The following is a 23380-nucleotide window of genomic DNA, read 5'->3' as shown; positions in this document are numbered from 1 at the left end:
TGGAACAAGCTGCAAGTAATGTCTCAATACCTTGTACCTACCTAGGTACATATGTAGGCATCGTTTCTGGGGAGGTTCGGGCTGATCCCGTAGCGGGTCCCGGGCCGGCCCTGATGTTTTATGTCTTTTTCCGTGTCATTTAGGGATGTATCTTGTACATATCACCGAAATATACCATAGATTGTCGAAGTATTTCTGTCACTGTCCAAGGTTGCCATTTTTGAGTGCCGAATTGCCGTTAATTGGCGTTGTGGTGTATGTGCGTAGGCTGTTCCCGTATTTTGACTCGAGTATGTACCCTTTATATCCCGTAAGGATTCCCAGGTCTACCTCAGTGGATAACGTGCATCGCTCGAAGCCACATACATAGTATGAGTGTTTTACCGTTATGTCATAGTAACTCCAGATCAACCTTGGAAAATATGTTTACATCAGATGAGTGAGCCGTTAGGTAATTATGGCCAGGCGAGATTTCCTCTGTTTCCATTTGGGGCTCTTTCGTCCCCAGCTTCTCTCAGAGTCACAAACAAGAACCTCCATACACCCACTTCATCTCCACACAGAGTTATCTCGATACCCTTCGCCATGACTTCGAGCAATACGCCTAAGAAAGCCCCTGTCAAGCGGGGACGGCCTGCGACAGGTTTCGACAAGAATCACGAGTTCCTACTACACTGCCTTACTCAGTCAGGTGTCCGAGTCAGCCATCTTCAGTAGTGATCTGATCCCCCCCAGCATTTGCTCACTGTGTTACAGATTGACTACGCTGCCGTTGGCAAATGCGAAGGTATCTCGGAGAAACAGGCCCGACGCCGTTTCTATTGGCTGAAGTCCCAAATAAGTAGCCATGAAAATGATGCTACTCGTGGTGCAGGCACAGAGGCCGAGAAGCAGGGACAGCAGGATAACCAGGATGGAAACGATGCCAAAGAGAACATTTAATGTCTGTCTTTCGCTACTTCATCTTGTCTCCCCTCCTTAGGTATTTCCTATCATTCCCGTCATACTTCCAAGCGAACTGTGAACCTACTTCGTGTGCAATCGAGGATCGACTGCTAACGGGGAACCCCGTCATTAGCTGGGTATTTGGTGTCAATTATGTTTAAAACTACACAGAAAGACTCATCTATTCATCTTTCACTTTACTCGCCTCAGAATCCACCCATAACCCACCAAGCCTCTCCTCAACACTCGGCCTCATAAACGGACCCCTGTTACCAGGCGGAAAATAATTTGCCCCAACACGAACTACATTCGGCTCATTCACAAGACCCGATTCCTGTAGTCGTTTTTGATCCCAGAACACATAGCCCTGGTTCCGCAAATCGAACATAGCAGGACTATCAGGCTTGACAAAGTCGTGAAAACTCGTGCCCCATTTCCAGCCTAGGTTGCAGCTGCTAACTTCATCACAGGGGACGGAAACCAGTTTACCCTTGAGGACGACATTCTGCTGTTCCTCGTCACACGATGTGATATCTAGTCCATCCTGGGAAAAGAAGTCTGTGACGGTGTTCTCGCGCGAGTCCATGTCTGATTTGAGCATGGCGTGTTTGAGGGCTTGCGGTTCCATGAGACTCAAACGTACGATGTACGATAGGCCACAGGATATAAGGTATTTCACATGGCCCGAATGGTGGGTGTCTCGGTATGCTTTTGTGAAGAACGAAAGGTCACCAAGATCTTGATCTTTGGTTGATACTGCAGTTCCCGAAGCTTCTGTTTTGACGCCCGCGCCCTCAGAACCGACGAGTGAATAAGAAGCCATGAAATCATCTTCGACTCTTTCGCAAAGCGACCTGATGAACTGAGCGAGGAATTGTTGTATGCAGATAATCTCTTCGAATTCATAGAGGGTGAATTGCGAGACGAAGCTCAAAACAATCTGAGAGAAATTCAGGGCTGCACTCTTGTCGGGAAGGAGGTGTAAGACGCGCTGGAATCTCGCGTATATTTCGCATCGATAGAACGCCCGTTGAAGACGGGCCTGTTCAGTAGGTGACAAGTTTGCTCTCGGGCGGAAGGTTGTCGTTTGGAATGGTTTTGGTTTTTCATGGTGCGAGCTCAGATTGCCCAGTGACCAGTGGCAATAGCTATCGATTAGGCGTTCAATATTGACATGGAGGTAGAACAACGTATCGAGGTTCACATTATCCACGCTGAACTGGTTAATATTCTGACGCCGACGGGTGCGGTCGGTGGTAAAGAGCGAGAAACATTCGGCCTTGACTTTGGCAATGCTTTCGCCGGACTTGATAAGTTTGGGAACATTCTGGGCGTCTAGCGCGGTATAGATGTCCACCGCACATTCTGCGTGAATGGCATGACGGAGAGTATGCCTGAGAAGATGTTGTTTGTAGGCGACGAAGGTGCGGTATAAGATTGGCGAGGCTCTGGAAGCGGAGAAAAGATCAAGCGGGGACAGGCATTCTAAAATAGTCAAAAGGATCTCTGTAGACAAGGAATATGTCATGGTGTGAAGACGGTGAATACTAGGTGCCTTCTCCTTTTCGTCCTGCCTGGCTGGTCCACTTTTTAGGTGTCTCTCATTGGTTTGTCCTCGGCATTGGGAAGCTTAAGTCTAACCTTACAAACCTTGGTCGCAGAACGACCCGTGGACGTTGACAAAGCCACTATAACAATACCTAGGTATCTACCTGGGTAACGTACAGAAACATAGAGACCAAAAGCCCATATATACTAACATACTATTGGCGACATATTTGAACCGTTGGCTAGATACACGACAGAGACGTCCAGCAAAGGAAGAGGTAACGAAATGAAGAATACTGCTTGAAATGCCACATTACAAACCCAACATTAAAAACAGTCAAGGCATTTATTCCTATTAACCGAATGAGGGTTGTCATGGCTACCTAGCAATTACCGATAAAAGGAAGCTGGATTCGAGCCAGCTCCACCCTGTGGAGGTTGGTACGCCTGATACTCGCCCGTGCTTGCAGCGGGAGGTGGCGGGCTGTAGGGAGTATACTGCGGCTGCTGCGCTGCCCCGGGTACCGGCGGAGGCTGGTGCGATGGAGGAGGTTGATGGGCACTGGGAGAGTTTGGGTACGGAGGTTGTTGCTGTTGTTGCTGGAACTGGTGCGGAATTTGGGGCATAGTGGAGGCAGGCGGGATCTGGGCCGTGTCATCAGCGGAGTAGACCGAGGGGGAGTAGTCTTGTTGCTGCTGGTGATGCTGCTGCTGTTGGAATTGCTGGTGGCCAGAAGGCGGGGCTTGAGCGGTTGGGGCGTACGGCATGCGCTGGGCAGAACCAGGAGCAGGGTGGTCGACAGGTGAATCATAGACAGAGGTCCCCAATTCTTGGGGGCTGTCGTATGTAGATTGCGGACGGTGGCTAACAGGTTGGTAAGGGTCGGCGTGGGTTGGCTGCTGCGGTGCACCGGCCTGGGCCTGGTGGCGAGGATCAGGGGAGTGAGAGGCCGGGCGGTACGGCATAGTCTGCTCGCTGGTGGGGTATGGTGCGTATGCATTCGCCTGGGTTGGAGTGGTGTCTGGGGAAGGCAAGTCAGAACTGGGAGGCGGTGGGTAATTCAAGAGCCTACTTACCTTGAGGCCGGGGAGTGAAATATCGAGGATCCGCCTGAGGAGCAGAGGGGTACCCAGCAGGCGCGGCACTAGGATAACCGTACTGTGGTTGGGCAGGTCGTCCATATTGAGGCTGTGCCGGGTGGGCTAGCGATGCCTCAAGGAGGGACTCATAGTCGCGACGAGCTTTGATGAACTTCTCATTAAGCTGGGTGAATTCATCTAGACATGTATAAGCGAGACATCCGTGGCAAGACAAACGACTGGCTGATTACCTTTCTTTTGCGAATACTTCCCAATCAATTCGATGAGCTTCGGACGAATAGCAAGCGTAGCTTGATAGAGAGTTGTGATCTCTTCGTTTTCCTGGACATTGAGGTCTGTGTTGCGGGTGCTCAGTAGAGTCAAGAGCTTCTCGACACTCTTGATCTGACCAAAGACGTCCGCCTCCATTTGAGCTTCCCGCTGCAGCTCATCAACAGTGGGGTCTGGGAGTTTCTCCACGTAGTTGAGAGGGAAAATTCCGGTCTGGCCTCTCAGGGAGCCCTTCCACCAATCCTTGTAAACAGACTCTAGGACTGCAATCGTATCGCCTTTCCGGAATTGAAGCTCTCCTGGCTCAGACGGTTGGAAGTCGAACAACGCCCTCACACGTGACACGGTAGCTACCGATGTACCTGAAAGAGCTTGGGCCTCGGCGGGCTCCCCTTGATTTGTGGGGCCCGATGCCGACGCAACGGCAGCAGACGAAGCCTCCGCTCGGGGTGCTGCCGCAGCAGCCGCGGCCGGGGCTGCTTTATCCTTAATCGAGAGTGCTAGGGCCATCTGCAGTTCCTCTTCCTCCATCTGACGATCAACGTCGGTGATCTCACGCTTTCCAGGTTTCGACGGTGGCTGCAGATTCGGGTCTGGAATATAATCAGCCGAGCCCGATATTCAAGGCGCAGAACAGATACTTACTCGTGGTTTTTAATTTCATGTATGCCTGTTCCATGATGCCAAAATCGGGGTTGGATGAAAACATCTCAGTCCATTCTTCCATGCGCTCCAGAATCTTAGACTTGACTTGTTGATGCGTGTTCTAAATACATCCATGATTAACATTTGCCGTCTGAGTAAAATCGAAGGTTCAAGATATGCTTACACGATCGTTCGCCAAGCGTAGTAGTGCATCAGTGAAGCTTCTCGAAGCCAACTCGCGATGAATCTTCAGCCCGCAATTTTGCGACAACGAATTTGCAAGCTAGAAACCAGTCAGCTATAGTCATAAACCAAGGGATCTTCGTGCTTCCAGAAGCACGGTATCCAGCCACAAACCTCCAAAGTATAGAGCTGGACGTTGGCATTTCGGTGAGCCAGCCTTTTGATCATCGCTGCCACGGCCTCTTTCGCGCTATATCACGGCAAAAGTCAGCAACAGGTCTTTGGGTGGGCTTAGAAACCGAAATTCCAAGCTAGCAACGTACCCTGATTCCTCTGCACCAACTTTATCACAGACGTCCTAAACCGCAAAAACCAAATCAGTTATTGTTCCAAGACCCTGGTGATTCCGGCGATTCTATATAGGTCCATGCACAACGCACCAGAATATATTCCCAATTCTCGGAGGTCAAATTCTCGTCCGTCGCCTTGGCTATACAGAAACAAATACCGTCAGTAAACACATCGCACAGGCAGATTCAACGTGCTCCAGAGAGCTTCCCCCAAGCTAGCCAGCTCCAGGGGCGCATGTCCATCTGACGGAGCAGAGACTGGTGTAACTTACCGACGGCATCGTCGAAATGGTTCTGCTGCGCGCGAAACATCGCGAATGTATGTCCTCTAACCGTCGCAGGTAATCACTCGGTGGTACGTGGATTATCGGAGAAGTCGGGCAGCACTGCTCAGCTTCTAACGAGCGGGTCGCCTTGTTTTGACGTCGCGAAAAGTTCGACGACAGATTCCAATCAGAATTCGGTATCTAAGACCACGCTTTTTCAAAAACTGGGTTTGCAGCTCGTAGTGGTGGTCTTCCAGCTCTGAATGCGGGGAGTCGACGACAGCAAAGGATGCGGCTAGGCTGCGGGTTGATGCAGGCGGTGTGAAATATCACAGAGAGAAGGCCTTGCCAAGGAATGGTATAGCAAGCGACTGGTATTGCAGCGCTGAGTATCTGTTAATCAGGTCCTTGGAGATGATCAGGGACAGTGTTGGGGGTATTGTGTACGGGCGGAACTTGTCACCTGAGTCAGCATATGACGATGGTGCCCCAGCTTGACCCGCGGACTGCTAAGTTATTATTAGCTTATATTGTCCAAATTGGAACGGATGTTTCTATTCTAGAAGCCTTATGGCTGCCTGTGTATTGAACTCGTAGTTCTTCTTTTTCCCCTTTCCCTTTTTCCTGTTTTTGTTCACCCTAGTGAGGACTTCGCCCTACTTATGTAGGCTGCTGCGTTTCTTCTTCCCATATTTGCTTACCGGCTGTGGCTGAACACATCTCCACTACTTTAGGCACACATACTTCCTAATTGTGGAATCAAAACTTACGGAATTTGAAGCTCGCTAGCTGCTTGTATTCATCATAAGCTAACGACAATTGGCAAATAGAACTACAAGGAATTACATTGACACAAGAGATCAATACAGAGACAGTGAGTGGCAAAGCAGAGATCACAGGCAACATGCTCATGGAATGGAGTCATTTTCATCGACAATCGATGTGAAGATGTGAATAAAGAAGTAGGCTGGGTACATAAACGGATTCCAACGACGTACTGTGGTGCACGTCGGGATCTAGAAGAAACATCGGGAGTGACGGGGTATCTGAGCAAGACGTCAAGAGATATCAAGTACGACGAAATAAAACCGAAACAAGAAAACAAAGGTGGTCGTTCATCAGCATCTTCTTCAAGCGCCTCCTTTCTGGGCTTTTTCTTGGGCGCGGCTGATACGAGCAGCCTTGACCAAGGGGGCGAGATGCGATAGTGGTGCGCAGAGTGACATGAATGGGTGCTAAAGGGGACGATGTCAGTTATCGCTGCAAAAGCAGTGGGAAATAGGAACAAGTACCTTCAGTAGGTCATGCGCCGACGCCCGCTTCTCCGGGTCAACCTTCAGGGCAAAGTGAAGGAATTCACGGAAGACAGGGGATAGATTGTGCTCATCTTTAATGGTGGGAGTTCCATTCGTAGCAATCAAATAGAGAGCTCGCAATGGGGACTCTGTTAGGTACGGTGGCTCGCCTTCGATCATCTCGATGGCCATGATGCCCAAACTCCAGATGTCGACCTTGCGGCCGTACTCTTTGCGAGTAACGACTTCGGGGGCCATCCAGTACGGAGTACCAACCATGGTGTTCCGCTTGTTCTGCGAGTCGTTGATCTGAGCACAGAAACCGAAATCGGCTGGAGATTGTTAGCATTATTTCGACACAACCAAAACAGGGCGAAACCTACTCAGCTTGATGTTACCATCCATCGCCAGCAGGATGTTGTCGGATTTGATATCTCGATGAATGACACCCTTGGAGTGCAAATGCTGGAGACCGCTCAGAGTCTAGTCGAAAATGGTTAGCATCTCGTAGTTTCATCTTGACCCCAGGGTTAAGCATTCTATAACTCACCTCTCGGCAAACAGCTGCGATCTGTCCCTCGCTCATAATGTTGAAGGTAACCACGTCTGTCAGACTGCCACCTTCCATGTATTCCATCACCACCCAAAGATCCAGCCCATGTAGGAAACTCTCTAAGAAGTTCACAATGTTCTTGTGCTTGCTATCTTTCATGACCAATATCTCGTTGATAATCAAGTCCTTCTTGGGTTGCAGGTCTAGATTCATCTGCTTGATGGCAACACAGTTGTTGTGAGGGTGCTCATACGCTGTGTACACACCACCGGAAGCACCTTGACCGATTTTATTAAAGTTGTAGTAGATCTGCGTGGGGTCACCAGGGTGGCAGATTGACATCAAGCGGGCCCGAATATCCATGGCGCTGCTCTGTCGCTGCTGGCGCTGTCTAGGTCTAGCAGCAGGTGGAGCACGCGCGGTAGGTGACACCCCAGACGAAAGATCTGGTGCCGGAGCAGTGGTTGATGTGGAGATGGCCGGAGGCTGCTGTGCTTGCTGGCGTTGGGTGCGATTCCGTTCCAAGGTCTGCTGGGCCGCGGCCATGACCTGCTCCTGTTGCCGCTGGTACTGTGTAGGGGATGCGATGACACTGGGAACGTTGGGGCCGCTGGGTGCAGGGGTGCCATTTCGGGAGCTGGAGCGACTGCGGTGGGGCGACGCTGGCAATGGTTCCGATTCTGGGATAGTCGGTGTGCCAAATGTAGGAGCATAAGTCTCCTGAGTAGTCCGCTGCGGAACTCCGTACGAATTCGAGACCGGGGGTTGAGGAGGGGGGGCGGGAGGGGGTCATTCCAGTCGGCGGTTTCGGGGGCGCACGATGGGGCACCATACCACCCAGTGGAGGAGACATGACCGGCGAGGCTGCCGGGGGCCCGCGAGGAATTGGTGGGGGCGATCGCGGATTCTCAAAGCTGCTTTCGTGATGTTGCGGGAATCGTGGACTTCCTGGTGGCGATGATTGTTCTCTTGGGCTGGTGGCTTGCGCAGCTTGAGCAGCCTGAGCATTGTCGAACTTGTGCCAGACTTCATCATCACTGTCACCACGGGTGTTCTTTTCGTAAAATCGCATAATATCCATCATAGTCTGCGGGTGCTCCTCCTGCTCCTTCTTCGAGATACCGTTCTCCTGTAGTAATCGCTGCCATTCTTTGGGAAGCCCAGTGAATTGGCCGGTCTGGTTGTCATAGCCGACGTGAGTAACGTGGACCGGATTCTCTGGAGCTGAAATTTTCATATTGCGACCGGGGGTTCCAAGCATACTGTCCACGAATCTGGAGAAGCTGGCCTTTTTGCTCTGTCTCGTTCGGGGAGCGGCCGGAGGATTGCCATCGTCGGAATACCGTTTGTCGGGATTTGGGGGCCTTTCGGTCTCGCGATGAGCGAAGGAATCCATTCGTTGCGTTAGAGTGGTGAAGCTAGCTGACTGGCGGAGTGAGTGGCGTCCGCGGGAATCGGGGCTGGTGTGGTGAGAGCGGAGTGCGGGCTTTTGCTGGGAGTGAGGATCAGTCTCGGCGGTGTTCTCATCCAATGCACTAAGCATGCCCCGCGTTTCGTAAGGGCCGTTCAATTCATCCGAGCTTTGCTCGTTGTAGGAAAAGCGGTTGGAACTGCGGGTGCGAGACCGGGAGGTCAGATTGGAGAAGAAGCCACTTGATTCGTCGTTGGAAGGCGATGGACCGCCACTATTCTGATCCAGAGATGACGAGGAAGAACCTGGGAATTGGGCGTTGGATCTCGATCGATTATGCTCGCGACTGCCGCTGGGAGAAGATCGTGGATAAACGGGGGCGGAGGGGGTGCGTTTCAATGATGTGGTACTCTGATGACTCCGAAGAATGCGCGAACTGAAGCTAGGGGGGTCCTTGTGAAGTTTGCTCGATGCTCGGCGGAATTTCAATGGGAAATTGTCCTGATTCATGGTGGGCAGATTTCTGTCTCTACACGAGACAGATTGAAATTGGGCCGAGGAGGGGTCAGATGCAGGGGATTTTTTTTTTAAGCGTTTTTCGACCAACCAAGTTCACGACCTGAGGGGAATTACGGCCGCGGAGAATAACCGGGTCCCCGAAGGCTCTTGAAGATGGATGGAATGGAAGATTGGAAGGAAATATGGAGAGGAGAGGAGGTTGATGTTTAGCACGTGGAGTCTTGGGAAAAGGAGTCGGGTGGCTGGGGCGGTTTGACAGGTTGATTGCGGGTTGATATGGGAGGAATATAGGAGGAATATGGGATATCTCAGCTCTAAACTTCAAATATTACAATATTAGACGCATCAAGTTTACTATACTCTATTAGAATCGAGTCAGAGACACTCTGGTGAGTATAACGAAATCCATTCCTCATCATTCAGACCAAATGATATCCTAAGAATAACTAACCTAACTAGTCTCAGATTTCTACCCCGTTTAATATTCCTATATCACACTTAACGTCTTCGATACGAGATCCACTATCTTTAAAGTATTAACTAAATAACTAAAATACGTTCTAAATCCTGCAATGTTCTTTCCTAGTGATGTGGTAATCTAAGGCCATTCTTCCCCCCCTACAAGGTCAAAAGCAAACAGCCGAAAGTACTTGTATCTCCGTTCAGGCCCCTTTTGCCCCTGGCAGGTAGCCGAACACGTCCCAAAAAGGTTAAACCGCACAGGGTTGGACGGGTCAAGTGTGACGGAAGCAAGCCAATATCACTCTGCACATTGATATCCTTGGGCGTTAGGCATTGGGCTCGTGTCAAAGCCTTTAGACCCTTGAGCCCTAGAATAACCACAGTGCCACACAGATCCCTCCTGGATTACAGCCATTATAACCGACTTGCTGAGCCGTCCGGGGCATTTTTCTCCATATGCGCCACCGTTGGTTGCCTTCGATCTCCATGGGTCTCTCCCCGTTTGCTACACAAATCTTCCAGGCAAACACTACAAAAAGCTGATTGGAGTTTGTTTACACCGTTTCTACCATACGCCTTCCTCCATCCCATTTTGACTCGTCTCGGTATATGTATAGCGCTTTCTACATGTGTATGATATGGCTCCGGCGTTTACACCCCATATTGGTTTCAGATATTACCAACTGCGTAGTGAGATCGAATGAGACGCGGTCCGGGCTCTTAATAGCCTTTTTCCTACTGGTCACCTTCCCATTCAAAAATTGAATAATATCTGAACATCCTCTTCACCTCACTGTCGTTGGTCCAGTCAAGGCCCGAGATTTGGCCTGAAACCAAACCGTGCAAATGGTGTTGGCGAATTTTGTTCCCATGACTTCCATGGAGCTTTCTGCGCATTCACGTCCCACTTTAATAGGCTAGCCTCGATGTCTGGCCTCCTTGGCGATGCAAAATCAGAGATCCACAGTTGGGAAGAGACGAGAGATAAGGGCAAATCGGCCGAAATTCGGAGATTACAAGTCGCCTGAATTATCAGGCAATATAAAGTGAGTTGAGACGTCAAAAGTGGTCTCAACACATTCAATCCCAAGACCACAGAATTGTGCCGAGTTTTTTAGCATGTCGTTTAAAGGCACATCTTTTGGGAAATCTCAGCGTGCAGCTCAGAGATCACTCGGTCTGGCTGTTCCCATCGTACAAAATGGATGTATTCACATCACTTGAAGCTTCTTCTAATCTTGAATATGCTTCCAAGGTCGAATATGACCACTGGATAACGATGCTGATCCTTGACCAGCTTTAGGTGAATAGCTGGATAATGGAGGCGTCAACCACAACAATAACATCGGCTGGGCGGTGCAGAGTAGTATGAACGACACCGGCAATCCAAATGTTCATGACTCCGCCGTACAGCATCTTGCTGCTGTCCAGTACCTTCTACGGCCTTCAATTTATTCTTTCCATGGCGTTGCCATTCATAACAATAGGTGGCACCAAAGGATACGCCCCAATGCCGAAGCTGTCTAGCCAGGTTTACCGCGTTGATCCTGCTACAAAGGATGTGCGTATTATTGTTATGGCAAGAAGAATCTCATCACTTGCCAGCTGGAGAGTCCCAGGATCATCCATTTATCAGATCTATCCAGTGGCGTCCACATATCATTTGGTCTCCATAGATGGCAAGGTAGTCCTTCAACGACACTATGCGTTGGACTGTGTCTACCTAGGTATGCGCTGTGAGCTCATTAAGCTTTATGCATAAAATACAGTCACCTGGGCAATATCAGGTCCACGGTTTTGGAGGGCTGGTAGGCATATACCTAGGTGTATCACAGATAACCTATTTTTGAAAACAGACGGGTTTTGGTGTTTTTGGTTCTTGTATCTAAACTCTGTGTGATTGAAAACGAAAGTCCGTAAACATGGACTTGACTAATGTAGGCGCGTGTCCTCAATTTCATCAGACTATGGGGATTGCTAACATAGCAACCACTTGTGACCGCGCGAGCTTTCCTTTTGTTTACCTCCAATACTCTTCACCCACCACTTTTCTCCTCCGCGTTTCCCCACGAACTCTCTTTTCATCCACCCTTCTATCAAGCTACAGCCCTTCTTATCACTGACGCCTAATTAGGCAAGTCATCTGCTCGGAATCTGTCCCTTCATAGGAGGTAAGCCATCTTCTTGTTATCATGTCTCCTACTATTGTACCGTCTTCTACTGTTGTCCCATCTTCTACTGTTGTCACCTATTCCGTCCATTCTCTTACCCTCTCCACCTGCTTTTATCTGGACTCTGACGATTCTCTCAGCAACACCTAGCGTGGTGACTTGTCTCTTTAGGCAGTTCGTCTCTTCCAAGATCTCTTGCCTGTCTCGTCACACGTCTCCTGCAATACTCCAGTTATCTTCCTTATCCTTACCCACTTGCGTAAGTCCACTCTGCATACTGGTGTGTTCGTTATAAATCTAACTTCTCTAGTCTCATTTCTTGGCTCCCACATATCTCCAGGTACTTTCCTTTCTCTGAACACAGCATTATGGATGGAAACACCCCATCTCCTACCATTACTACAAATGAGAATGACGTAGTCAGCTATCTGTTGTCCCGGGTCTTGTCCGGTGACAAAATATGCAAGGCAAGCCAACTTGCTGCACTTCTTCCCAAATGGCTTAACGACTTCGAAGATAAGCCAGTTTCTCCGGGTATGCCAGAGCTACTAGCTCATTTTCTACTCCCATTTGGCACACCCGCTATGCTGGAGCAGCTGGAGGGGATGGAGGCCGCTTTGGCCGATACAGAGGGGTGGACGACAAAACTCCATGCCCTCATTGCCAACAAAGCACATGAAAGGATGTTGCAGAAGTTGGAGTCTATGGCGGATGAAGAGCTATCATTCGAAGATCTCTGTGGGAAAGAGAACGGTAAAGCCACTGTCCAATCCGAGCTTCGGTAAACGGTACTGACATCAAGGAAAGCTCAAGAAGACAGTGTGCACGACTACCTCGTCATTGACCCCAAACGAACCCTACAATTTGACTATGACATGAGAGATGTGATGGCTCGGGGTGACAAAGACGCGATGAAAAAGCATGCCGATGTCTTTTATATTACCGGCTACGTTGCCTGGACCGTGCGATCTCCTTACTGGAATATCGCCTTGGCCACCGATGATGAAGGCAATCGATTTCTCTCAGATGATGTTTTGGATAAAGTCCTTCCCAAGTGGAGACAAATCCTCACAGGCGAGACGATCCCGACCCCGAAATATGGCGTTGTGGATTCCTTTCGTTCGTGGCTCGCTAGTGAGGAGAGGAAGGCCAATAATCTCGGCAAACCTTGGCCAAAGACTCCTATCAAACCTGGCCCTTCGGTATCGAAGCCCAATTTTGTAAGCCCCAGGACTCCGGAACCCTATTCTCACCTTCGCGCTATGGATGTGGGTCGAATTTCTCCGCTCGAATCCAGTCCGAATGTCACCGACAGTGAGCAAACTGTACTGCTCCGAGAGATCCTCGACGAAGTGAAAGACTTGAAGACCATTATGAACCATGTTATCGAAAGGCAGCAGCAACAGTTCGAAATCACACAGAACCGAATGCATGAACCTTGGCAACAAGCCTACCCTCCCATTCCCGAAGGGATGCAGCCAAGCTATTTCGTGCCTCAACAGGGTCTATTCGTCGATCCTCAATACCAATACCCCGTAGTTGAGCCAGATTGGCAATTCTGGGACCCGCAGAACCAAAGCCCGACTCCTATGTCAGGCCCGGGACCTAGTTCAGCTCGTCATCTCTGAGCCTTCCTATAACCGAGGAATGGACGGCACATGTACGATTTGGTGGGGGTCCTTGACCCAAATACTGAAGTTCAGGGAGAATCAGGATGAGGGGGAAGAGACGATGATATGCGGGTTGGCAGCTGTGGCTGTGTTCTAGGCTGAACATTGCGGTTCTCAGCTGTTCTTCGCAATGTCATCTTCGCGTCATACAATATCAGAAATGTGTCTGTTAGGTTATTTCAATTGAACTCAATATCATTCTATTGCTAGTCGTACGTTAACATCTTTATATAATGGCTCTTTGGTATAGTGTGTCTGTATACTATAGCTGCAGAAGGGACAGAACTAACTGATATGGTCCGGCGTGAGTTGTAAAGGACGACCTTTTTGCATTTGGTTATAGTCCCACCATGGTGTTGGTGCACTTCAGATGTTTCGAATTGTACAAAAAAAAATAACAAAAACGACATGTATACATGTTCATGTGAGCGTCTGGCGTAGTGTAGTCTTGACAGCAATGCGTGGAAACGTCCTAAGATCAGATATATAAGAGATGATGAATTAGATGAATATTGTGAACGCTAGCTATCCTCGGACAGAAAGAAAGAGAACGCGAGTGGGAAACAGGAGACATGTTCCCTTCACCTGTTGCCCCTCGAGGATCCTGCGATATGTACCTAGGTGGTCTTCGAAGATCTCAGCCCTGTCCCGGCAGTGCAATGTCGATTTATCAGACAGCCCCGGACTCTGGCCCCAGATCATCAACCCCGCGTCACTTTGACCCCGATCTCCAATATAGCGGTAAGGCCAATCACTATAGATTGAGGCTCAGCCCAGCTGAATGTTCTTGGCAGTGAGATTCCTTTAGAAACCCCCTGCTAAGATACGAAGTAATATACCTACATCCGGCTTTGGGCTCCAAGCGAGGCCCAAAGAGGCTCAATAGCACGGTTGACTGGTCCGGCCATTTACATCGCGGATGACGTGTTATATCGGAGATTTTGTTTTCGTTGTGCAGGCTGAATCAATCACTTCGGGCCAAATCAAGTGAATATGTCTCTCCCTTTAAGCTGATGTGATTCACCATCGATATGGCGAACCGAGTCCTCGCCCCCGCTTTTGATGCAAAGAGTTGACTGCGCTGTGACGAGTCCACATGACACACACTCTCTTTAGCTTCTTTGAATCGCAAATATTAGTTGCACTAGTTGTCGGTCGGATCTCGCGCACAGGGCTTCCAAGATGATTGGTTTAGTATCGTCAGTCGGTCCACATGGGTGCAGATCATCCACACGGCGTAAACAAGAATCAAGCCATGCAAAATAAGTGGGATATGATGTATTCCACAATTTCCTTTGTCTAGAGGTATCAAAGGTAGAATTAAAATTGCGAGATCGACTTGACCTCTAGAAGTTAATAGAATTCACTAGTGTCGGGGTGAATGCTCTCTCCCTTGCTGATGGGAATGTGGAACTCGCACACACTTGCAGCGAACAACACATCTTCTATCCCGTTCCTGCTGCCGAGGCTGCTGCCGAGACCTTTAGCTTCTAGACTTCTACAAGGTCAGAAGGTCATCGGTGTAACTCATGTGGGGGATATGCAGAAGATCGAATGGAGTGAAGCTAAACATTTGTATTGACTGCGCCTTGCCCAATGGGAGACATCACATAGATCCAAAAGTAAAATCTACAACATCTACGGAGTATTTCGCACCTACAGTAAGTAGTTGTAATCACCAAGGCAGCCCTTTGTTTATGCAGAAAACACATTATTTTTGATTATGATGATCCACAGGTGCAGGACTCCTTGAAGCTCGGTAATGAGCTCATCCCTTTCGGGGTCGACTCCAGTTAGACTTGGCTCAATACCGACATGCGCCTTACATCGCCCAGATACGATGTGCAGGGGTTAATAGCCGATGATTGGATCAGCTGTTATTATGCGAAATGGTCATACTTGGGGGCCCAACTTGGGGGAGCTGCGAATGGAGTAGACCAAATCAACATAAATTGGACGTGATTCCTCCTTCCCAGAGTGTTTTTTCTATTCACAGCCGACTCCAACTTTCTCCGCCCTCCTTCCGTCTAATACATAATGTTTGGTCTAATTCCGCTTCTCTTTACTGCGCTTGCCAGTGCATACCCCAACCGGGGTCCTTGCACAGGCAACTGCTGGGCCCATGACCCTGCTATGATCCAGCGTGTCTCTGATGGGAAGTACTACCGCTTTTCCACCGGCACTGGTGTCAGCACTCATAGCTCGCCGTCCGTGAAGGGTCCTTGGACGGACCTTGGCCCGGCATTGCCAGATGGGACCAAGATCCACCTCGACGGTGTAGACAGCATGAATATCTGGGTAAGAAGGACCCCAGAACATCCCGTCAAGTCCGAGAACTAACAGGATCTACCTTGTAGGCCCCTGATGTGCACTATCAGAACGACCAGTACTACATGTACTACGTCCTGTCCAAGATCGGCACTCAGAACTCACAGATCGGTGTCGCAACATCCAAAACTATGGAGCCCGGTAGCTGGACTGACCATGGTTCCATTGGTCTCCCTGCAAACGAGAACTACAACCGTATCGATCCCGCCTGGATCAGCATTGGTGGCAAGAACTACATGAACTTTGGTTCCTTCTGGGGCGATATCTTCCAGGTCCCGATGGACACTCCCCTCAAAGTTGGCGGCGCAACTCCCTACCAAATCTCGTGGAACGCTACTCTCAACCACCGCGAGGAAGGCGCGTACGAGTTCAAGCACGGTGACTACTACTACCTCCTCTACTCTGCTGGTATTGCGGGCAAGTACACAAAGACATTCCCTGCTGAGGGTGCAGAGTACCACATTCGTGTCTGCCGGTCCAAGACCGGCCTTGGTGACTTTGTATGTTTCCCAACTTCCTAATCCATTCGCAAAAGCACCTGCTCTAACATCTGTCTTACAGGTTGACGCCGACGGAAAGTCGTGCAAGGAGACTGGTGGCACCATGCTCCTCTCTAGCCACGGCCAGGTATTTGGACCTGGTGGCCCTGGTGTTGTCAAGGACAAGGATCTCGGTGTGGTCATGTACTACCACTACTACCCACTTGCCGTCAAGGAGAAGACCGAGGTCTCCGACAACGCGAACTACAGGTACGCGTGGAACGTTCTCGGCTTCGAGAACGGCTGGCCTTTCGTGAAGGCCAATTAGTGCACATACTTCTCGTGGCGGGCCCGCGAGGCCGATACATATTCTTTTCACATTCTTTTTCTTCTCTTTCTCTTCTATTGTCAATGGTTGGGCTCATATTCTTTTGGAAGTATCGCACTCGCTTCTTCGATACCCATGCCGTCTTGATCTCTGTCATGATGCGCTTCTTTTTGTATCTGGCAACTCTTAATTATATAATATGACCCTTATGTTCTCGGGTCAATTGATTGGTTTAATGTCTGCATGATTTCGCATTTATGTAAACCATGTACAGTCGTTGTGTAACGCCATCTCGCATATCTTCGGAGTTCACGATTCCGTACATTCCCACTCGCTCTTTAATGTCTCACATACCTCAATTTCAAGATTGAAAGTGCCACGAACAAGTAGAAACCACCTTGGTCGTTTATGTCTAGGAAATTCCCCTCGATCTTGGCGGAGCATCGACATGGTATGTCTCCACCATGTCCACAATCCAATCGGCGAGACCGCACAGGAATGCGGCCAGGCTATACGGGCCTGGAAGAACCGTTCCGGGGATCTGCATTGTATATGTTGAGCCTTTCTTTTCGAAATTGGCAAAGAAGGAGTTTCTACAGTATCCAACCAGGAGGAGATTCTTTACATGGACTGCACGCAGCCTTTGCTGTCTCGTAAAGCCTACGGAGAAAACATCCGCAAATACCAGGCAGGGGGGTCTGGATTGTTGGACCTTGGGACACGGGTATGCAAATAGTTGGGCTGGAAGTGCGCCGAAATAGATGATGAGAACATTGAAGCTGAGTGGTGGTGTTATTGGCGAGCATGGGCAATATATACTTCCATCCAGGCCCAAAAGAATGAGGAATCCTACAAAACCGAGTTATAGCTCGTGTCTACTACTAAGCCGATGCAGCAGCTTGCCAAGATAGGGACTGTAATACCAAGTAAGATATCAAGAAAGGTCCTTTAGAAATACAACTAGAAAGGCTACTGTAGAGACACTTATAGGGCGAACACTGTCACGGAAAACAGTAGAAGGTCGAAACCCGCTCAAACCACTCAAACTTCAGACTAACAATTTCCCGACTTGGTTGGATGCAGCATTGGAGATATTGTCGCAGTAGACAGCCCAGACATATATGGTATCCAAAGAGTAGACAATTGTTACGAAATATCATAGCACCGCCCTAGAAGCCGAATGAATACCTGCACGATTAAAGGGAGATATATCAGCTAGCCTAAAGAAATGTAAGTGAAGCTTTACGGGAGAAGGTTGTCTGTTGGGGCTGCAAAAAAAAAAAAGAATCATCGTCTATTGTATAGCTGGAGTGTTCAGTGATAAGATCTAAAATATATATACATATGTAGGGCTCTCCGAAATAGCCACAGTGACGTGTATCACCAATTGGCCACTTGCCGCACTGTGGCCACGTGCGGGAATCCAATGAGAATATAAAACAGTCGATGCATAATATAATGAATCCATGAATTCATGGATTCATTTATTTCTTCCGAGATTGTTTATACGATTCCCTGCGATCGGACTTGATTGGAATTGCATTGCAACGTATCCGAATGAGAGCAAAGAACAGCTATGACAGCTATCATAGCTATCACAGCTATTATATCTCGAATCGCCTAAGTCCAAGGTCAATGACTATCCAATTTACTATCAATTCCTAAAAAAAGGAAGTGTCAAGAGTGTCAAGTGTCAAAGTGTAGAAACGGACTCGGAGAAAACCTCCCCGGATGTTCGACCTGGCCTTTTCTGTACTTTCTGGATTGTCCGGGGTTACCTTTCTTCCCTCACCTGTCACCTCCCTCTTGTCTTCTTCCCTCTCCCACACCTACATTCTCTTCAGGTGGCTCCTCTCTTTGAGCCCCTGTATCTCTCTTTTTGATTCTCGGCGCTTTGTCAGTCCAAATCGCTATTGCATTTTCTTGAATTGCATCCGCATTCTCCTGAAAGAAAATCTATATATCCTACTCAATTCACAAAGAGAAGGATACACTGTCGCCTGTGAGTTATCTAGAAGTCCGTGTCATTGCCATTGACTACACCCGAGGTTACGGTGATCTGTCCTGATCTGCCTTGATCGGTCGTTATTTCATACTGACCCGGCCCGTCTTGATTGCAGGATCTTGTGCATAGCCCATTTACCAATCTTGTCTCCAACCCCGATTCCCTTGTCGAATTTACTACCTGTAATGGCTTCTGAAGCATCTACCTCTGCCAACGGCGGATCCCTCGCTGCCATGTTGGAACAGCAGCACGCCCGCGATGAGGCCCACAAGGCCACTGTGGAGGAAACCGTGGACGAGGAGGACCTCAAACACCCCCTCCGACCTCACTGCAGCCCGAAGAACCCCTCCTCGTTAACTCTGATACCTCTGAGCCTACCACCATCGCCCAAACCGCTTCTCCGACTCCTTCCCCAAAGCCCCCCACCAAAAAGGCCCCGACATTCGACGTTCAATCCGAAGAATTGTTCCCAGCTTTAGGCAGCGGTCCGAAGCCTGCTGCCCCCGCGGCCGCTACATGGGGTGCGAAAAAACCTTCCGCGGCTGCTACTGTCGCAAATGGCTCGCCCGCGAAGTCAATGGGTACGTGGATTATTTTGGAGTCCCCCCGGGGTTGGACAAATTTCTGACACAGGAACAGAGATTCCCCGTATCATGGCCCTCCCCGGAAAGCACATGGAACAGCTCCGCCTAGCACCCTCTCAGATGCAACCCCGTGGACAGATGAAGAAGCCTCTCCGTGATATCCTCCGGGATATCTCCCGCAGATCAAAGGCCAATGTTGATATGCGCGGTGGCCCTGGCGGCTCAATCATCTTCGAAGGAAAGGGCTCCGTAGATGCGGTGCGCCAGGCTCTCCGCGAGGTGGCTCAACAGGTTGGATCTAAGGTATGTGGAATAGACGTGCGCAAAACGGGTATTTAGGCTAACCGATTCGTCTCAATAGCAATCCGTCCGTGTTCCCATTCCCACATCTGCCCGCGCTCACATCATTGGCCGTCAAGGTACCGTTGTGCAGGATATCCAGACCCGCACCGGTGCTCGTGTTCAGGTCCCCCGCGCCGACGGCAACGCTGCTGACGATGATGACGATGATACCATCGACATTTTGATCGAGGGAGATGCCGTGGCCGCGGAGATGGCCCGCCGCGAGATCGAGGCGATTGTCAAGGAGCGTGGTTCAAACATGAGCTTCCGATTGAAGACCGTCCCTCCTGAGTTCTTCCCCTTCATTGCAGGTGCACATGACGCCAACGTGCGGGCTATTGAAGAGCGCACAAAAGCGCAGATCAATGTTCCGCGCTATGATACTTGGTCGACCCAGCCCCCTCCTCAGGAAGCCAACCCTGGCCAGGTCCAGTTCGTGGCTGTGCCTGATAAGCACATTTTGATTTCCGGAGAACGGGCTGCCGCACAGGAGGCTCGGGCTGAGATTGAGCGCTTGGCTGCGCAATTGCGCCAGCAGCTTACTCTGCGCCAGCTGGCCATTAACCGTGGCCAGCACCAGTTCATTTTGGGCAACGAGCCCGACGCTCTGCACCAGTTCGTCGCACAGACTGGATGTGCCATTGTCCTGCCTCCTTCCTCCGACGAGAGCGAGTTCCTCACTATCACTGGTCCCGTTGACCAGATCGAGGCTGGCATTGAACACGCTATGGATCTTGCGACAAGCATGCAGATGGCTAGCATTGATTTGTCCCGCCAGCACCCCAATGCGCCCGCCGGCCCCCACGCCCACGCAAGCGCTCTCTCGCAGTATCTCCGCCGCCGCCAGGTTATTAAGGAACTCGAATCGACCTACGATGCGCACATTGCACTTCCTCCTAGCGTTGGCGGACCCGTCACCTGGGAGGTCTACTCCCGTGACGGCAAGAACACCATTCGTGCCCGTTCCGATATCATGAACCTAGTCCAGGCTCTTCCGCCTTCTAGACTCCGCCATGTCTCTGTGGACCCGTACTTCCACCAGTACTTGCGCGACCGAAGCGCAACCACCCTTCAGGGTGACTATGGCGTCCACCTGATGGTACCGGATGATGTCAACTGCCCCGAAGTTGTTCTTGTTTATGAAGGCCCCTCCTCGACTGCCTCCTCCTTCGAGGTCCCCAGACAGCGCCCCTCTCCCGCAGATGTTGCAGCCTTCGAGAAGGGTCTGCAAGAGGCACAGGAATACCTCCTGGGCGCTCTCGGAGACCAACGTGACATTGTCGCCAAGTCTGTCTCCGTCCCTGCCAAATATCAGGAGAAGGCGCGTAAGTTTATCAACCGCGAGCAAGAGGCCAAGGGCGAGGACAGCATCCCTGTCCGTGCCATTGTTGGTGATGCCAAGGGTTCTCAATGTCAGGTTTCCCTTCGGGGTCCCTCTGGCCTGGTGGCTGAACTCGCCGCCAAGGTGGAGGCTTTCGTCGTAGAGCAGGAGAAGGACGATCTGGAGCGTGGTTACACCACTAGCTTCGACTTCCCCCAGAAGTACGCCAACTTCCTGATTGGCAAGCGTGGTGAAAACATCAACAAGCTCCGTGAGGAGTTCGATGTCGATATCAAGGTGGAGAACGGGAAGGTCGAGGTCAAGGGACCCAAGGCCAAGGCGGATGCTACCCGCATGCGCATCATCAACATGGGCAAGAAGTTGGAAGATGAGACCACTCACATTCTCAAGGTCCCCGCCCAATACCACCGCGAGTTGATCGGCCAGCGCGGAAACCAGGTCAACCGTCTTCAGGATCGTTACTCTGTCCGCGTCCAATTCCCCCGCGCAACTGTTGCCAACGATGACGCCACGGAAACCGGCAGCGATGCTGGTGGTGCTCGTCCCCAGCGTGCTCAGCAGGCTCCCGATGAGGTCCTCGTCAAGGGCCCCAGCAAGGGCGCTGACTCGGCTCGTGACGAGATTCTTAGCTTGCTGCAGTATGTCATTGAGCACGGTCACTCTGCCTCTATCTCTGTGGCCCAGAGTCAGGTCGCATCCCTGATCGGCCAGCGCGGCCGTGAGATGGACAAGCTTCGTGCTGATACCGGCGCCCAGATCGATGTCCCCAACGCCAACGATGCGCCGGATGCATCGGGCCGCGTGGAGATCCGCGTCAAGGGTACTAAGCAGCAAGTTGCTGAGGCCAAGAAGATCCTGCAGCAGCGGGCCAGCGAGTTCGATGCCACTGTGACTAAGACCATTGAGGTTGAAAAGAAGTACCACAAAGCCTTGATCGGTGGAGGCGGTAAGTTTTGATGCAAAGTGATGTGCTTGTTTTCATTTACTAACTAATGTAGGTGCCAACATCCGCAAGATCGTCACTGAGGCCGGTGGCCCCACTGACGGCAGCGCCGCCAGAATGGTCCGTTTCCCCCGTCCTGAAAGCACCGAATCGACCATCCGCCTCGAGGGCAACGGCAAGATCGTGGATAACATCATCGCTGCGATCGAAGAGTTCGTCAAGGAGCGCCAGGACCAGGTCACGGAAATCCTCGATGTTCCCACCGCCCAGCACCGCATGCTCATCGGCCGTGGAGGCGAGGCTCGCCGCGGGATTGAGACTAAGTTCAACGTCACCCTTGATATCCCCAAGCAGGGCTCCGGCCGTACCGATGTGAAGCTCAAGGGCCCCAGCAGCGCCGTCCAAAGCGCTAAGGAGCACATCCAGTCCATGCTGAAGGAGCAGCACGCGGAGACCATCGAGGTCCCCAGCCACCTCCACCACTTCCTTGCCGACAATGGCCAAATCTTCCGCCGCCTGCGCAACGACTACCAGGTCACCGTCGACCACGCCGGCCAGGCCGTGCCCGTGCCTGCCCCCTCCGCCGCCGAGGACACCCGCACCACAGCTGAAGGCACCGACATGCCCCTGATCATTGATGACCCCAATGTAACCGCCGATGCACACTCCTGGACTGTCGTGGACAACAACGCCACGGAAGTCCCCTCTAGCCCCTTCCCTTGGGTTCTCAGCGGCACCCCCGAGAACGTGGCCAAGGCGCGCGCCGTCATCGAGAAGAATCTCGCCTCCGCAACCCAACAGTCCACTACGGGCTACCTGATCCTGCCGGACCCTAAAACCTACCGCTTCGTCGTCGGCCAGGGCGGCAGCCAGATCAACGCCATCCGCAAGAAGACAGGTTGCCGTATCAATGTGCCCAAGGAGCAGGCTCGCGGTGAAGCGATTGAGATCCGGGGTAGCCCCAGTGGCCTGGAAGAGGCCAAGGAGATGATCTTGGAGGCCGTGCAGAATGGACTTCACCCCTCTGCGCGGTGAGTGGCTATGGGTTGTTATAGCGACAGTGGTTTTGATCTGACATAGAAAACCGACTCTTACACCACCCTTCTCTGCCTTGGATTCGAGCGAGCGGGAACAGTATTCATTTTAGTCTTTTCTTCTGGCTTTTCACTTCGATTCTTGTTTTCATCTTTCTTTTTTTGGTATCTATTTCATGAATATTGGTTTTTAAAAGAGCTTCTTTTTGATCTTGCTTTTTGCATCTATATCTTTTCGCCTTTCTCATCCTATTGTCTTCTTTTCTTGTAGCTATTTCCCCAGGTCTGATGCAGATTGTCTACGAGGAATTGATTGGACTCTTGTGGCTCATGAGAGAAGGAGTGTTGACTACCCAGGTGGTTTTCCAATCTAAGTAATCTGACTCCATCATGGCTTGTAACCCAGTGTATCTAATCTACCCAAGGACATGCTACGGTATATACATGGGAGGTTGCAATGCAGATTGCCTACTAAGCGGAACAGGATCGAACGCCGTCGAACAGCCAAGCTCGGACGCAATATCCCGCTATCTCCTCTCGTCTCCGGGCTATTAGAAATCGCCTTGGAAAGAATTGGAGATATTGGAGATATCTTGGAGAGATGAG

The 23380-nt window shown here is 50.7% G+C and overlaps 7 protein-coding genes across 7 annotated transcripts; 4 read left to right on the top strand and 3 right to left on the bottom strand.

Annotated features, from left to right (window-relative positions):
- Window positions 1-585: 585 nt before the first annotated feature.
- Window positions 586-942, top strand: N7489_007399 (uncharacterized protein; the record flags this gene model as incomplete). The annotated part of the gene is made up of 2 exons (XM_056713149.1): window positions 586-699; window positions 757-942. 2 exons carry the CDS (start codon window positions 586-588, stop codon window positions 940-942), a joined length of 300 nt encoding a protein of 99 aa, XP_056566864.1.
- A 184-nt stretch (window positions 943-1126) lies between these two features.
- Window positions 1127-2473, bottom strand: N7489_007398 (uncharacterized protein; the record flags this gene model as incomplete). The annotated part of the gene is made up of 1 exon (XM_056713148.1): window positions 1127-2473. The coding sequence occupies one exon, from the start codon at window positions 2471-2473 to the stop codon at window positions 1127-1129; it is 1347 nt and encodes a 448-aa protein (XP_056566863.1).
- A 410-nt stretch (window positions 2474-2883) lies between these two features.
- N7489_007397 (ESCRT-0 subunit protein HSE1) lies at window positions 2884-5354 on the bottom strand (the record flags this gene model as incomplete). Its single annotated transcript, XM_056713147.1, has 9 exons — window positions 2884-3515; window positions 3571-3771; window positions 3825-4457; window positions 4510-4630; window positions 4694-4792; window positions 4867-4942; window positions 5016-5050; window positions 5133-5182; window positions 5315-5354. 9 exons carry the CDS (start codon window positions 5352-5354, stop codon window positions 2884-2886), a joined length of 1887 nt encoding a protein of 628 aa, XP_056566862.1.
- A 1084-nt stretch (window positions 5355-6438) lies between these two features.
- On the bottom strand, window positions 6439-9077 carry pakA (mitogen-activated protein kinase kinase kinase kinase STE20; the record flags this gene model as incomplete). Its single annotated transcript, XM_056713146.1, is given in 5 exon segments — window positions 6439-6543; window positions 6601-6935; window positions 6987-7086; window positions 7154-7888; window positions 7905-9077. The coding sequence occupies 5 exon segments, from the start codon at window positions 9075-9077 to the stop codon at window positions 6439-6441; spliced, it is 2448 nt and encodes an 815-aa protein (XP_056566861.1).
- Window positions 9078-12087: 3010 nt separating this feature from the next.
- Window positions 12088-13347, top strand: N7489_007395 (uncharacterized protein; the record flags this gene model as incomplete). Its single annotated transcript, XM_056713145.1, has 2 exons — window positions 12088-12472; window positions 12527-13347. The coding sequence occupies 2 exons, from the start codon at window positions 12088-12090 to the stop codon at window positions 13345-13347; spliced, it is 1206 nt and encodes a 401-aa protein (XP_056566860.1).
- A 2079-nt stretch (window positions 13348-15426) lies between these two features.
- Window positions 15427-16524, top strand: N7489_007394 (uncharacterized protein; the record flags this gene model as incomplete). Its single annotated transcript, XM_056713144.1, has 3 exons — window positions 15427-15687; window positions 15747-16217; window positions 16279-16524. 3 exons carry the CDS (start codon window positions 15427-15429, stop codon window positions 16522-16524), a joined length of 978 nt encoding a protein of 325 aa, XP_056566859.1.
- Window positions 16525-18714: 2190 nt separating this feature from the next.
- On the top strand, window positions 18715-22775 carry N7489_007393 (putative RNA binding effector protein Scp160; the record flags this gene model as incomplete). Its single annotated transcript, XM_056713143.1, has 5 exons — window positions 18715-18819; window positions 18864-19110; window positions 19169-19416; window positions 19475-21743; window positions 21796-22775. 5 exons carry the CDS (start codon window positions 18715-18717, stop codon window positions 22773-22775), a joined length of 3849 nt encoding a protein of 1282 aa, XP_056566858.1.
- Between the last annotated feature and the right edge of the window lie 605 nt (window positions 22776-23380).

Source organism: Penicillium chrysogenum (assembly GCF_028827035.1).
Source record: "Penicillium chrysogenum strain IBT 35668 chromosome Unknown utg000004l_segment0_segment0, whole genome shotgun sequence".
In the NCBI taxonomy this organism is placed as follows: Eukaryota; Fungi; Ascomycota; class Eurotiomycetes; order Eurotiales; family Aspergillaceae; genus Penicillium; species Penicillium chrysogenum.
The sequence above is the reverse complement of the archived record's forward strand: the minus strand, read 5'-3'. Positions and strand labels throughout refer to the sequence as shown.